We start from the raw sequence: 12,045 nt of genomic DNA on the forward strand, positions 1-12,045 counted from the left end.
GCAGAGACTTTGGAGAATACATTTGCCCCCATGACAGCTCTGTGCACATATAATCAGTACGTGTGCATATGTGTGCATGGTTTGAGTGTGAGACCAGACAAACTCCCCATTCCTTGTGGATGTAAGCCCCGTGGAGAAGGGCTTGTATCTTCATTGGGTCTGGGTGTCCTGAGACAACTTTTGTTAGATGTGAGTGACTTAGAACTGGTTGGTGACACTGGTGGGGCGTGCTGGTGCTGCGTGCTGTCCCGCTGCTTTGTTCTGCCTGAGCCATTCTGGACGGGCTCTCCATCTTCACTCTCATGATGCACAGTAACCACAGGTGCCTGTGTTTCTTTTCTTCCTCCAGGGTTACCTTCCTGCCAATGTTGACCGAAGACCAGCCACGCTGCAGAGGAAACAGAAGGAATACTTTGCTTTCATTGAGCATTATTACAGCTCTAGGAATGACGAAGTTCACCAGGACACGTATCGCCAGGTGTGTGTGTGTGTGTGTGTGTGTGTGTGTGTGTGTGTGTGTGTGTGTGTGTGATCTCTCTCTTCACTCAATACTGCAGTTTGGAGGTGATTTGTAGGGGATGTGTTTCATCTATCAGGAACCTGATAGGCTTGCAGATGCATATTTTCTAACAATAACCATTTGAAAGCAATTAATGTCAATTGGCTACCTGCAGCAGATCTGACTTATTTGTGTTCCTTCTCAGAGGTAAAGCATGAGGCTTGAGTCAAGTTACTAAATAGATGCTGAGATCTGTTAGTGATGACCAGCTCCTCCTTGGGTGATGGTTGGCATGTGGTACCATGGTCTGTGCCCTGCATTCTATAGCCTGCTTCTCTAGGGCAGTGCCTTGGCCCCGGGCCTGATCTAGTGTCTTCCTGCAGTGGATTATCGTGTTTTTACTGTCTCACTGAGGGTTATGTCCAGGCACATGGAGCTAGTTAGCGATGAGATTTGCCTGGCTTGGCTTCCTCTCTGCAGGTTAGTCCTGCTGATATTTGTGGCCGTTCCCCTATTTTCTCAGGCCAGTTTTTGATGAGGCAGACCAGGGGCAGGAGATGGGGTATGATGCTAACACTGTCCTGGCTGCATAAGAAACACATTGCCTGTGATCTTTGCTGGTACTAGAGGCAGGTCAGGTCTGCTTTTCATCTTGTAAGAGGCCAGCACACACATCTGTCACTGAAGAGAGCAATATACTGGTGGTAGCTCCCAGGATGTCTTGCTAGTGAACCTGGGCAACCTTGTTCGTCACCCATACCTGGGCTCTTACATGTGGCCCTCCTGAGTCTGTTTAGGTGTCCCTCAGTAAGGGTGCCTGTGGAGTTTCTTTCTGTGCACTCTGTGTGCAAGTTTATCTCATCTTGTTCCCTTGTTCGAGGACTCAGACTCTGACTGTCACCAGTAGCCCTTTGAAGGACACAGAGAGCAGGTAGGTGGAGAGGCTGAACCTAAGTGGCTTTCTCTTGGCCACAGGCTGTAGTGTCAGAGTGAAATGGTGACCCTATTTATTAGGTGTTAGCTGCCTCTCTGCACATGGGCAAGGATGGAACTAAACTATTGAGTCCCCTTTGGGTCAAAATATGCTCTCTCCCTCAGTTTATGCAGGCTGTTTCCATGGAGTCCCAGAGTGATGCTAGTGTCGCTGGTGTGGGGTGTACTCCTGGGATGTGGAGCCAGCCTGTGGTGCCAGCTGTGTTCAGAGCACTCCTGTTGGGTCACCTCTTAAACCTCACCCTCAGGCGGTCTCCACTGTAATGCTGGCAAACATTGCCAAAACTCTCATGTCAGATGGTGCTCACATAGGAGTCTGCTGACGCCAGCAGAGACTTTCAAATGCTTCCTTTAATGTGTCCTAGATTCCTCATGGACATTGAGAAGTAGAGGAGAATGTGGCCCGTGTTACAGACAGCCCTGTCACTGCTGAAACAGGGCACTGTCAGTGTCCTTGAATCCCAACCAGTGTAGGGCTGAAAATCAGTGTGCACTGATGACATTGGCTCATGCTACTGAGATGCTGAGGGCCCACTCTACTCCTAATGATGCAGTGAGCATTGCTGGACTGTGAAGGGTCAGGCATGCCTGCCACCTGAGGACATCAAGCCTTCCTCAGGTGGAGTGTGCTTCTGGGCGCTTCCTATGCAGGAGCCTGGTGACAGTCCTCTCAGAGCAGGTTAAAGGCAAGTCACACGTGTCATCAAGGACTGCTCCATCCTATAAGATAAACATATGTCTCTCCTGCATCTGCAGATCCATATCGACATCCCTCGGATGAGCCCGGAAGCGCTGATTCTTCAGCCCAAGGTGACAGAGGTAAGAGGAGGCTGGCCGGGGATTCTCTGCTGATGCCTGTCTCTGCGTGTGACCATTGCTACTACTCGAGGGTCCTGATCCAGGAGCCCCCAAAGTCCATAATTTGTGGATATGGAATCACTGATGGTTCTCAAAATTTTTTTTGATGTACACTAAAAGTTACAGCAAAAAGAACATATGCAATATGTGTAAGAGTATTTATAGTAGAAACTAATGTCCTTGAATTTAGGAGTTAGAACCTCTCCAATGATGACCAGCTGCCTCTATGAGTTTGAAACTGGGCGTAGAAACTATTTCTCTATGCTTATGGTTCTGCTACTGCAGCTCTGTTTCTGTTTCCTCTCACACCTCCCTCCAAAGAATTGGAGGGAATCGTCTCTAAATTGTATTTGCCGTACTTTGTGACTTCAACACTAAGGAAGCAGTGTGGTGGTATTGTTGTGTCTTGATCTGTGTATTCCTTTCTTTCTGCAATTTAGTCTCTGCAGCTTGTGCTTTCTTCTTCTTGGGTAGCAGTCAGGGTGAACGTTCCGGCTCTTCCTACTGCTCTGCAGTTTGGACAGTGTCACTGGAATCATCACCTCCATTTATGCAGGTATATCCCTGTGAGAATTTTCCGAGGCTCCCAGGATGCCGTCAGCGTGCTTTCTGGAGGGGTCTGCAGACGGGGCTCACCTGAAGTGCTGGAAACCTGGATTTCTACTCCTTGGCAGTTCTTGGAACATGGCCAGGCTCCTGAGCTCTGTATGTCTGGCGGATATTCCCATCATGCTTCTGCCGTCACTTTCCTTGGCTGCTGTTGGTCAAAGAGCTTCTCTGTATACAGAGATGGGCGTCTTCTGTGTCACTGTTCTGGTAAATGCTTGTTACTGACTGTCCCAGCCCCTTTCTTGTTTTTACCCACTTAAAAAAAAAATAAGCTTGTGATGTTTATACATCTGGGAGTCTAATTCTTTGCCAGTTATTTGGTGGAACAGATTTAGCTTTGCTGAATTGCATGTGATGTCCTCTTAGGTTATCATGGGACACTTTCTTTAAGAACTCTTTTTCCACAACATCTGTCTGGTGAATGCTCTCCCATCTGAAAGTTTTCTTTCTGCATCCTGTGTTTAATTTGTAGCTGATAGCAGCACCTATGGGCAGTCATCCCAGTGGGGGCTGTGTAGGGGCTTGAGCTCATCATCTCAGTGTCTATCTGCGCCACATTCCTAGGCATCCACAGGGACCTCAGCTCTGCCTCCTGCCTCTTCGAAGTTGTCTGGGTCCTCTTAGTCTTTATGCAATCAAGTCATTTTCTGAATCATGTTGCTGGGATTTTAAAAGTCTGTTTGATTTATGAATGGGATTGCTTGGACTCCTTAGGTCTCAGCAGGCCCTCTTCCACTGAGCTCTGTCTCCAGTCCTATTTTAGGGTTATTTGAGATCAGGTCTGTCTGAGTTGCCCAGGGTAGTCTTGAACCCACTGTGTAGCTTGCATGCATATACCCTGAACTTCCTGCCTCATCCTACCAAGTAGCTGAGATCACTGACCTGGGCCATCAGACTAAGGCAAGCCTTTATGAAAGGCCTTATGAATGTCCTATTAGATTTATTCCTAACCTTTATATTCTTGTCACTAAAGTAAGTGGTATCTCTTTAAAGTAGACTTACTATCTGAAATACTTTGTTTTTCATCATTATTTTCCCCCAGTAAATGCATTTTGAAACGTGGACATCTCTTGCCTACTCAGTAAAGCTGAAAAAAAAAATTCCGACATTGCTGAAGTAAAAGTGCTCGTAGATTGTGGAGCACAAAGGGGAGAATGAGTTTCCCTAGGAGCAGCCGTTCTGAGGCACTTCCCTTTGAGTGCCCTTCTCAGTGGTGTGCTTGCAGTGGCTAGAGACAAGGGGAATGCATTATGACCTCTTCTTTACTTAAGTTTTTCTTTAAACATGGAAAATAGACCTTGGTGTGTGTGTGTGTGTGTGTGTGTGTGTGTGTGTGTGTGTGTGTGTTTCTCTATAGCTTGACACACTGCTCACAAAGCTGGCCTTGTGGCCTCTGGCCCCAGTTATGAATCAAAGTCACTACCACTGTTGTGTGGTCAGGCCTTGAACCTTTTACTTAGCATCTCCCTGGCAGTGGGTTTGTTCAGCCCTGAGACTCCTCCAGAGAGAAGTAGTGTGTATATTTAGCAGTTGGCAGGGTTGAGCAGGGGCTGTGCAGTCTTCAGGACAGGTAGACCCCTGGGGAGGAGGGCAGACTATCCAGGCTGGCCAAGGGTGACTGTGGGTCACTTGAGCGTGAATGTGTATCTGGGGATTTGAAATGAGGAGCAGGTCCTTGAAGAAGCACTGGATGGTGGGTCTTGTGTCAGCCAGTATGCAGGAGCCACTTAGATTTCTGGCACCTTAGAAGTTGAGATGCATATATCCATGGTGACAGCAAATCTATTGCCATGGTAGCTTCATGAGGTAGAAGCTGATGACTGAGTCTGGAGCTAGTTGTTTGTTAGACAGTTGGTTGCCACTGTGTGCTTGGCTTGAACCTCAGAGTCTAAGCAGCTGCTTGGCTCTCTTGTTCACATTTGCATCCCACTAGCAGGGAATTAGAATAAGACACAGATAGGAAAGAGCAGGCACATCTCTTTAAGTCATGTGAGTTGGCAGTGTGGTACTACTTGTAACCTGGTCACTTTGCTTGGTGACATGGAATTACTTTGCTGGATGGGAACTGGGAAGGTGAAGCTGGGTCCTGAGCGCAGAAGCCCATGTGGCAGCTTGGTGGGGGCTCTGTGGTGTTTCCTGAAATCAGCCATTTTGGTTTGTTTTTATGTACTGTTATGTGAAAGAAATTACTTTTTAGCCACCTTTCACTTTTTAGTCCCTGCCCATTTTGTTGATGAACTTGACCTGTGACACTTAGTTGTATGTAGCTAGTCCTGTATCTTTGTTGAAGACCATATTCAAGTGCAGATGTTGCCAAGTTCAACATCTGCCCAGTGGCCTTTCCTCCACAGCTGTCCTTTTGTCTGCCCTCTGCTGCTTTAGAGCAGTCTCAGGGGCAGAAGTAAGGTTGCTGCTGTGTGTGATGTCTTGTTACATTTGATCAGGCACAGAATAGTGAACCACACAGGTTGTAAAACTGAATTTTTGACTGGAAACTTGGAGTGGATATAGGAGCCACCTGTGACTGGGAAAGAAGGGACATTCTTGCAATGAGGGTACCCTGGAGCATCAGCCTCTTCTGTCAGGGTTTAAGGCTTCCCAAGTGGAGGTGGCAGTCTCCCCAGATCCAGATCTGGTCCCCATGTGCCTAGGTATGGTTGGGGTGGTGTTGGGGCCAGGGGTCACATGCTGGTCCCTGCTTTTGGAGTGCAGTTCTCCCACCCTGTTGACAGGCCCCCTGAGCTGCTGGTGCATCTGTGCGTACCAGGTGGCTGAAGGTGCTTTGAGACCCTGGCAGCAGCCACCTGTTCCCCATCTTGCCGTGGTTGTGCTGCAGAGTCTCCCCACTTAAGTTCTGAAAGGCAAGAACCTCATTTGATGTTGTTTCCTAGTCTCACCATGGTCTGCAGGCCCTGCCAGAGAGAAGTTGTCGCTCTTTTCACTGCACCCTGATTCTTCTCATTGGCTTTTCTTTCCCATGTGGGCATGCTGCATTTAGAGCAATGAACTGGGCATCTCCACAGCCTGGCAATACTGGGGCCCATGTCTTCCACATCTGTTTTACACTTGTCACTTTACTTGATGTCTTAGTTATAGTTCTGTTGCTGTGAGAAGCTACCATGACCAAGGCAGCTTATTGAAGAAAGCATTTAATCAGCCCGCCTTACAGTTTCAGAGGGTGGTGAGTCCATGATCACCATGGCAGGGAGCATGACAGCTGGCAGGCAGGCATGGTGCTGGAGCAGCAGCTGAGAGAAGGTGTGAGACGGCCTGGTGTGGGCTTTTGAAACCTAGTGACACACCTCCTTCAGCAAAGCCCCACATCCTAACCCTTTCCCAACAGCCCGCCAGCTGGGAACCAAGCATTCAGATATACTGTGGGGCTATTCTCATCCAAACCACCACACTTGGTGTCATGCTCCCTGCTTCTAATTTAGAGATGGGGCCACAGTTTAAGAGTCCAGAAGACTCTTACTTGCTGCTGAATCAGTTCATCACACTTTTCTGGTGTCTCTTGGGTAGGGGTTAGTCTATCATTTATGTTCTTTTCTCTGTTTTTGTGGCAAAAATGTCAGATCAGACGGCTACCTTTAACATATATGTCATATATGTCACGTCAAAGAGTTTTAATTTCAGGTCCTCACTGTCAGGCACAAGATAGATAATCGTGCTTCTGAAGTTCCTTCTTGTGTCACAAGCTCTTCTGTATGATGTAAGTAACCTCTGTGATTATGGTGGCTCTCCAGTTCTTTGTCATGTCTTTACCAGTGGCACAATTATGGACTGCCCTTCTTGATGGTAGCCACTGGTGTCTGATGCTAGCAGTGTGCTCATGTGGGGTGCTCCTTGCCCTTAGTGAGTGCTCCTTGGGCAGTGCAGTCCTGAGTGTGTCTGTCTGCCTGTCATGATGGTGGACGTTGACAGATGGTGCCATCAGTGTGCTGACTAGAGTGTTTCACTAGGGTGGTTTTGCTCATCTGTAAAGTACATCAGTTGTATTTACGCCATCATCACCTGCTTACCTGTTCCCTAGTAATCGCACTTTTACTTTCTTTAAAAAAACCTACTAACATAATATAATATAATATAATGTAATATAATATAATATATTTCACTAAAATATTTTTACACATGCAATAATATACTTTGCTTGTGTTTCCTGCCATTAATTATCCTTATTTTTCCCTTCTTCTATTCTTTTCTTCTACTTGTACTATTCCCCCCACCCAATACTCCCTTCCAGTCTTCTATCTCTTTCTGTCTCTGTGTCTCTCTCTGTTTCTCTGTCTCTCTCTGTCTCTTTTTCTCTGTCTCTGTCTCTCTCTTTCTCTCTCTCTCTCTCTCCCACACACACACACACACACACACACACACACACACACACACACACACGCACACACAGGACATGTGATACTCATTTGAGTCTAGCTTATTTCACTTAACATGTTCTGCCCATTTTCCTGTAGACAGCATACTTTTATCCTTTGTAGCTGAGTAAAACGTCATTGTCTACATAGAGCACATTTTCTTTATCTACACATCTGTTAATGGATATCTGGGGTGATTCTGTTACTTGGCTGTTGTGCGTAGTGTTGTGTTAATTCTCTCCAGCTAACTATCCAGAAGTGGTGTCATGGGATCATGTGACAGTTCTATCTTGGGTGCTTTGAGGACTCTGAACTGATTTTCACAGTGGCCACACCAGTTTGCATCCCCAGTTGAGGGATGAAGTGCTCCTTTCTCACCAGCGTTAGTTGCTGTTTTAAAGGTGAGATAGACTTTAAGTGAAGTCTGGATTGGTTATGCCCCTCATGCTGAACTTTTGATGACATGTTTATTGGCCCTATCTCTTTGCTTTGTAGGGACCTATGTGTTCAGTTCATTTGCTCATTTATTGATGGGATGAGTTTTTGGTGTTTAGCTCTTCGTGGTTTTTGTAGATTGTGGATTCCCACCTTGTCAGATAGGGAAGACCTCCTCCTGTCTGTCCTGCAGGCTGTCTCTGCAGTCTGCCGAGTTGTTTCCTTTGGTGCCTCATACAGTCCTGCTTATCAGTTCTTGCTGAGGTGTCCTCAACTGAAAGCCCTATGTTTTCTTCTAGAAGGTCAGTTTGATGTCTTATTAAGGTCTGTGATCCATTTTGAATTGATTTTTTTATTAATTGGGTGAGAGATAGTATCTAAGCCATCCTTTTCCAGTGGGGTAGAAAAAGGCTGTCTGTCCTTCTCTCTATGCTTCGGCACCTTTATGGAAGGTCAGGTAGGTACAGCTGTGTGGGTTTGTTTGAGTCTTGTGTCCCCGTGGTCTGTGTGTCTGCAGTTGTCGTTAGTTAGTACCTTGCTGTTTTGGTTCCTGTGTCTCTGTAGCGTAGTTTGAGGTCAGGGGTTGTGAGACCTCCATCATTGCTCCTTTTCTCCTGGCTTGCTCTTCTGCACCTCCATTTCTGGAATGGCTCCCATGTGGAAAGTCACCATGGGCCACCAGCAGCCATACCTGGCTGCTGTCTCTCAGGATTTCCCATGCGCCGGGCTCCTTTGGCTGGCCCTGGCTCCCTTGGCTGGTCCTGGCTCCTTTGACTGGTCCTGGCTCCCTTGGCTGGTCCTGGCTCCTTTGACTGGTCCTGGCTCCCTTGGCTGGTCCTGGTTCCTTTGGCTGGTCCTGGCTCCCTTGGCTGGTCCTGGCTCCTTTGGCTGGTCCTGGCTCCCTTGGCTTGTCCTGGCTCCCTTGGCTGGTCCTGGCTCCCTTGGCTGGTCCTGGCTCCTTTAGCTGGTCCTGGCTCCCTTGGCTGGTCCCTTTGGCTGTTCCTGGCTCCCCTTGGTTGGTCTGTCTCTTCTGCCCTGACTTGGCCTTGATTACTGTAGTACTGAGTCTGTGGGCCAGGCCTGGGCTGCCTGTTCCTGGTTATGTTTCTTGGTCTTCCTTGTGTGTTAAAGTGTTAAAGTCAGCTTGTTAGGTGTTGTGGACTCTCCCAATTTGAGTTGTGTTTGCTGATCGGGTTGGAGGGAATTAATGCTTTGTTTACTTAGTTTTTGTCTTTATTTTTTTTAAGATTTATTTTTATTTTATGTATATGAGTGTTTGGCTGTACCACATGCAAGCAGTAGCCTGCCAAGGCTAGAAGAGGCTATCAGATCCCCTGCAATTAGAGTTATAGATAATTGTGAGATAACCCCACCTCCCTCCTTCCCTCCCTCCCTCGCCCAGTGCTGTGATTCTGGTCATTCTCCACGGAACTTGACTTCTTTTTGGTGGGTGCTAGGATTCTGAACTCAGGGCCTCATTTCTGCACAGCAGGCACATAACCCACCTAGCCCTAACCAGGCTCTTGATTTCTTCAGACCTGGGGGAACATGTGGCAGCAAGAGTTTCATTTCAGACTTTCCGAAATGAGCCTTTGGGAAGAGTTCAGTTTGTGATGCTTCTAATGCAGCCCCTCCAACAGACATGGATATCAAGAATGGTGAACAGAATTCCAAGAGCTAGTAATGTCTGCGAGTGTTCATGGTTGAGGCCTCTCAGACCAGTCTGTTTCCAGTAGGCACATCCATGGTCCAAGGCTGCTGTACATCATGCCCTTTGGTGGATCATTTGTGCTTCCCCACAGCACTTCAGCTTGAGTTAACATTCTGCACCTGTGTGATCTTCTCCTTACATCTGCTCTTTGCTAAGCTGATCCTGCCACCACAGACCATCCTGTTCAAGTGAGCATGCTGTTTCTACCCTTCTGTTCAAATTGCTAGAAAAATCCAAGGGTTTTTCATGGAGTTGTGGGCTGTGGCTCCATGAAGAGTATCCCCATCCCCCAGAATGTTTTCAGATGCTATGACAAAGAAGTTCCAATAGATATTAAGTGACCAAGGGATCAGGACTGGTTTTGCAGTTCCAGCCACTGCCCATTGACTGGACGTCAGTCTTGGCTTATACTCCCGAAGCCTATGTCTGTGTGGTTCTAGAAACAAAGCTGTAAGGTAGAAATTTCAGGTCACTGAGAGAGGTCTGGTGGAATTAAGCTGTGAACAGCTGAGCTAACGGTGAGCTTTCCTTTGCTCATAAGAAACTGGAATATTTCTGGATCTTTCTGCTTTTTCAAGTGCAGTATAATGACAGGGTGTGCTGTGTCACCAGCAGCTGGCAGAGGCCTGCTTTGAGGCTCCTTCAGGGGAGCACTGTTGTATCTGCAGAGAAACAGGAAAGCATTGGCCTCTTATTTGCAAATTGGGCTCCTCTGTGCTACTACTGGTTTGCCTTGTTCCTCCTAGGAAGGTGCTGGCACTATTGGGTGGTCCTGAGTCTGCCTTGAGTTTCAATGACAGAGGCTTGAGCTTAGAACCAGTCTTACGAGCTCAGGCTAGCCCTAGTCTTTTCCGCCTTCTCAGGCCTTTCATGGTGTGTGCAAGGCCAAGGCACAGCATATGTCTGGTTTGCCTGTGTGGGTGTGAGCAGATGGAGCTCTGCTTCTGGGTAGCTGTGACAGTCTCCTGTGTACGGGGTGGGGGTGGGGGGAGGGGCTCTGATGAGGTTCTGATTTTGAAGTGTGTGCATGCGTGTGTGTGTGTGTGTGTGTGTGTGTGTGTGTGTGTGCGCGTGCATGTGTATCGTGTATTTGTGTGCATGGGTCCCAGCTCAGCACTCAGTGTCTTTCCCTTATTGCCTCTGCTTTTATGTTTTGGAGCCAGCATGTCTCACTAACCTTGAAACTCTTAGATTCACCTAGGTAGGCTGGACAGTGAGCTGCAGGGATTTGCCTTCTCTGCCCTGCTTGCTAGGCTTATATGATTATATGATAGGGATTATAGCCGCCCCTGGCTTTTCACATGTGTTCTTGGGCGGCCCTTTGACTGAGCTATGTCTCTGGCCTCTGAACTTGTTTGTATTTTATTTCATTTCAGTTTTTCGGTGGTGCTAGTGATTGTTGCAGGGTCCTCACACATGCTAGGCAAGTGTTCTGTTAGTAAGCTGTACCCCAGCCTCTGAACTTTGTTTAAATATTCATTTCTCTCTAGGAAACTGTTGACTGATGAAAAATGTATATGAATCTATATGCATGAGCGTGTCACTCACTCAGCAAATATTGAGCTGGCGCCTGCTGTGCTACAGGTGGCGGCGGCTTGTTATTCACTTGAGCAGTGGGAGTGATTCTGTTCTGCTGTGGGGGTGGGCTCTGAGTTTGCCAATGGTAGACCCCATGCCTTGGGATTAGAAGCTTTGCTTGTCAAGGCTCTAGGCCTCTCTTTTTTAAATCCTGGGGTTCATGTGCTTTGAGGGCTCTAGACCAAGCCCAATCATGCTTAGGATGGTAGGTGATGTAGGAAGGGCCTGACTTCCCAGAGTGTGCAGCCATCGGGTTCTTCGAGATTTGGTGTACTTAGAGGTTCTAAAACACCTTCACTCATGTGAGCACTCTAGCACTGCCTTCCTCTGCTGCTTGCCTGGGTGAAGTCTGGGCAGAGCTTACAGTAAAGCCTGGCCTTGTCAGGCTTTGGAGCCCAGTTCCAAGTAGGAGCCACCAGAGAATGACAGTGGGAAGGAGGGAGACCAGAGAGTCACTAGGTAGAATGTAGCTGGCTCTTCCATAAAGATGGTGGGCAGAGAGCAGAGAGAGCAGAAAGGAGCGCTTGCAACTGGTCTCAAATACGAGCAGTTAAGCCAGAGGCGAGGAGAAGCCCTCAGGGCTGTGGGAAGGAGATGTAATCTGCTGGGCTCTGATAGGGTACAGAGTGTGGGTGCAGGGCCAGAGTTTGGGGAGACCTGGGAGATAAGCTTATGGATGGAAGGAAGGTCTTTAAGCCATCGGTGTGGGTGTGCATACATACGTTTAGGGTGATGTGTAGGGTGGTGTCTCTCGATCTACTGTACCTTGATAAGATTAATCTCAAGAGGGAAGATGGAGAAGAGTGATCGGGATAAAAGATGGTGAAGAGGAGGGATCAGCCGAGCATGAGTGTCCTGAGGAAGAAGGAAGCTAGGGTATTCAGCAGTCATGGCTCAGGGTGCCTACGTTTGTCTCCTTGGATGAAGATAACTTTCTAGGGAGTTAAGAATCCATTTCCCTTGCTGGGACACGGATGGAGCACATGTGCTGCATC

General features: G+C 47.7%; 1 protein-coding gene across 3 annotated transcripts in view; it reads left to right on the forward strand.

Moving 5' to 3' along the window:
* Positions 1–12,045, forward strand: part of Tbc1d22a (TBC1 domain family, member 22a) — a 284,093-nt gene that overhangs the window by 84,887 nt on the left and 187,161 nt on the right. For all 3 annotated transcript variants that reach the window (XM_006520833.3, NM_145476.2, NM_001358062.1), the window contains 2 exons: positions 350–478; positions 2,249–2,311. In XM_006520833.3, the coding sequence (XP_006520896.1) occupies positions 350–478; positions 2,249–2,311 (192 nt within the window). The remainder of the gene's footprint in view (positions 1–349; positions 479–2,248; positions 2,312–12,045) is intronic.

This window comes from Mus musculus, chromosome 15 (assembly GCF_000001635.26).
Source record: "Mus musculus strain C57BL/6J chromosome 15, GRCm38.p6 C57BL/6J".
NCBI lineage: Eukaryota > Metazoa > Chordata > Mammalia > Rodentia > Muridae > Mus > Mus musculus.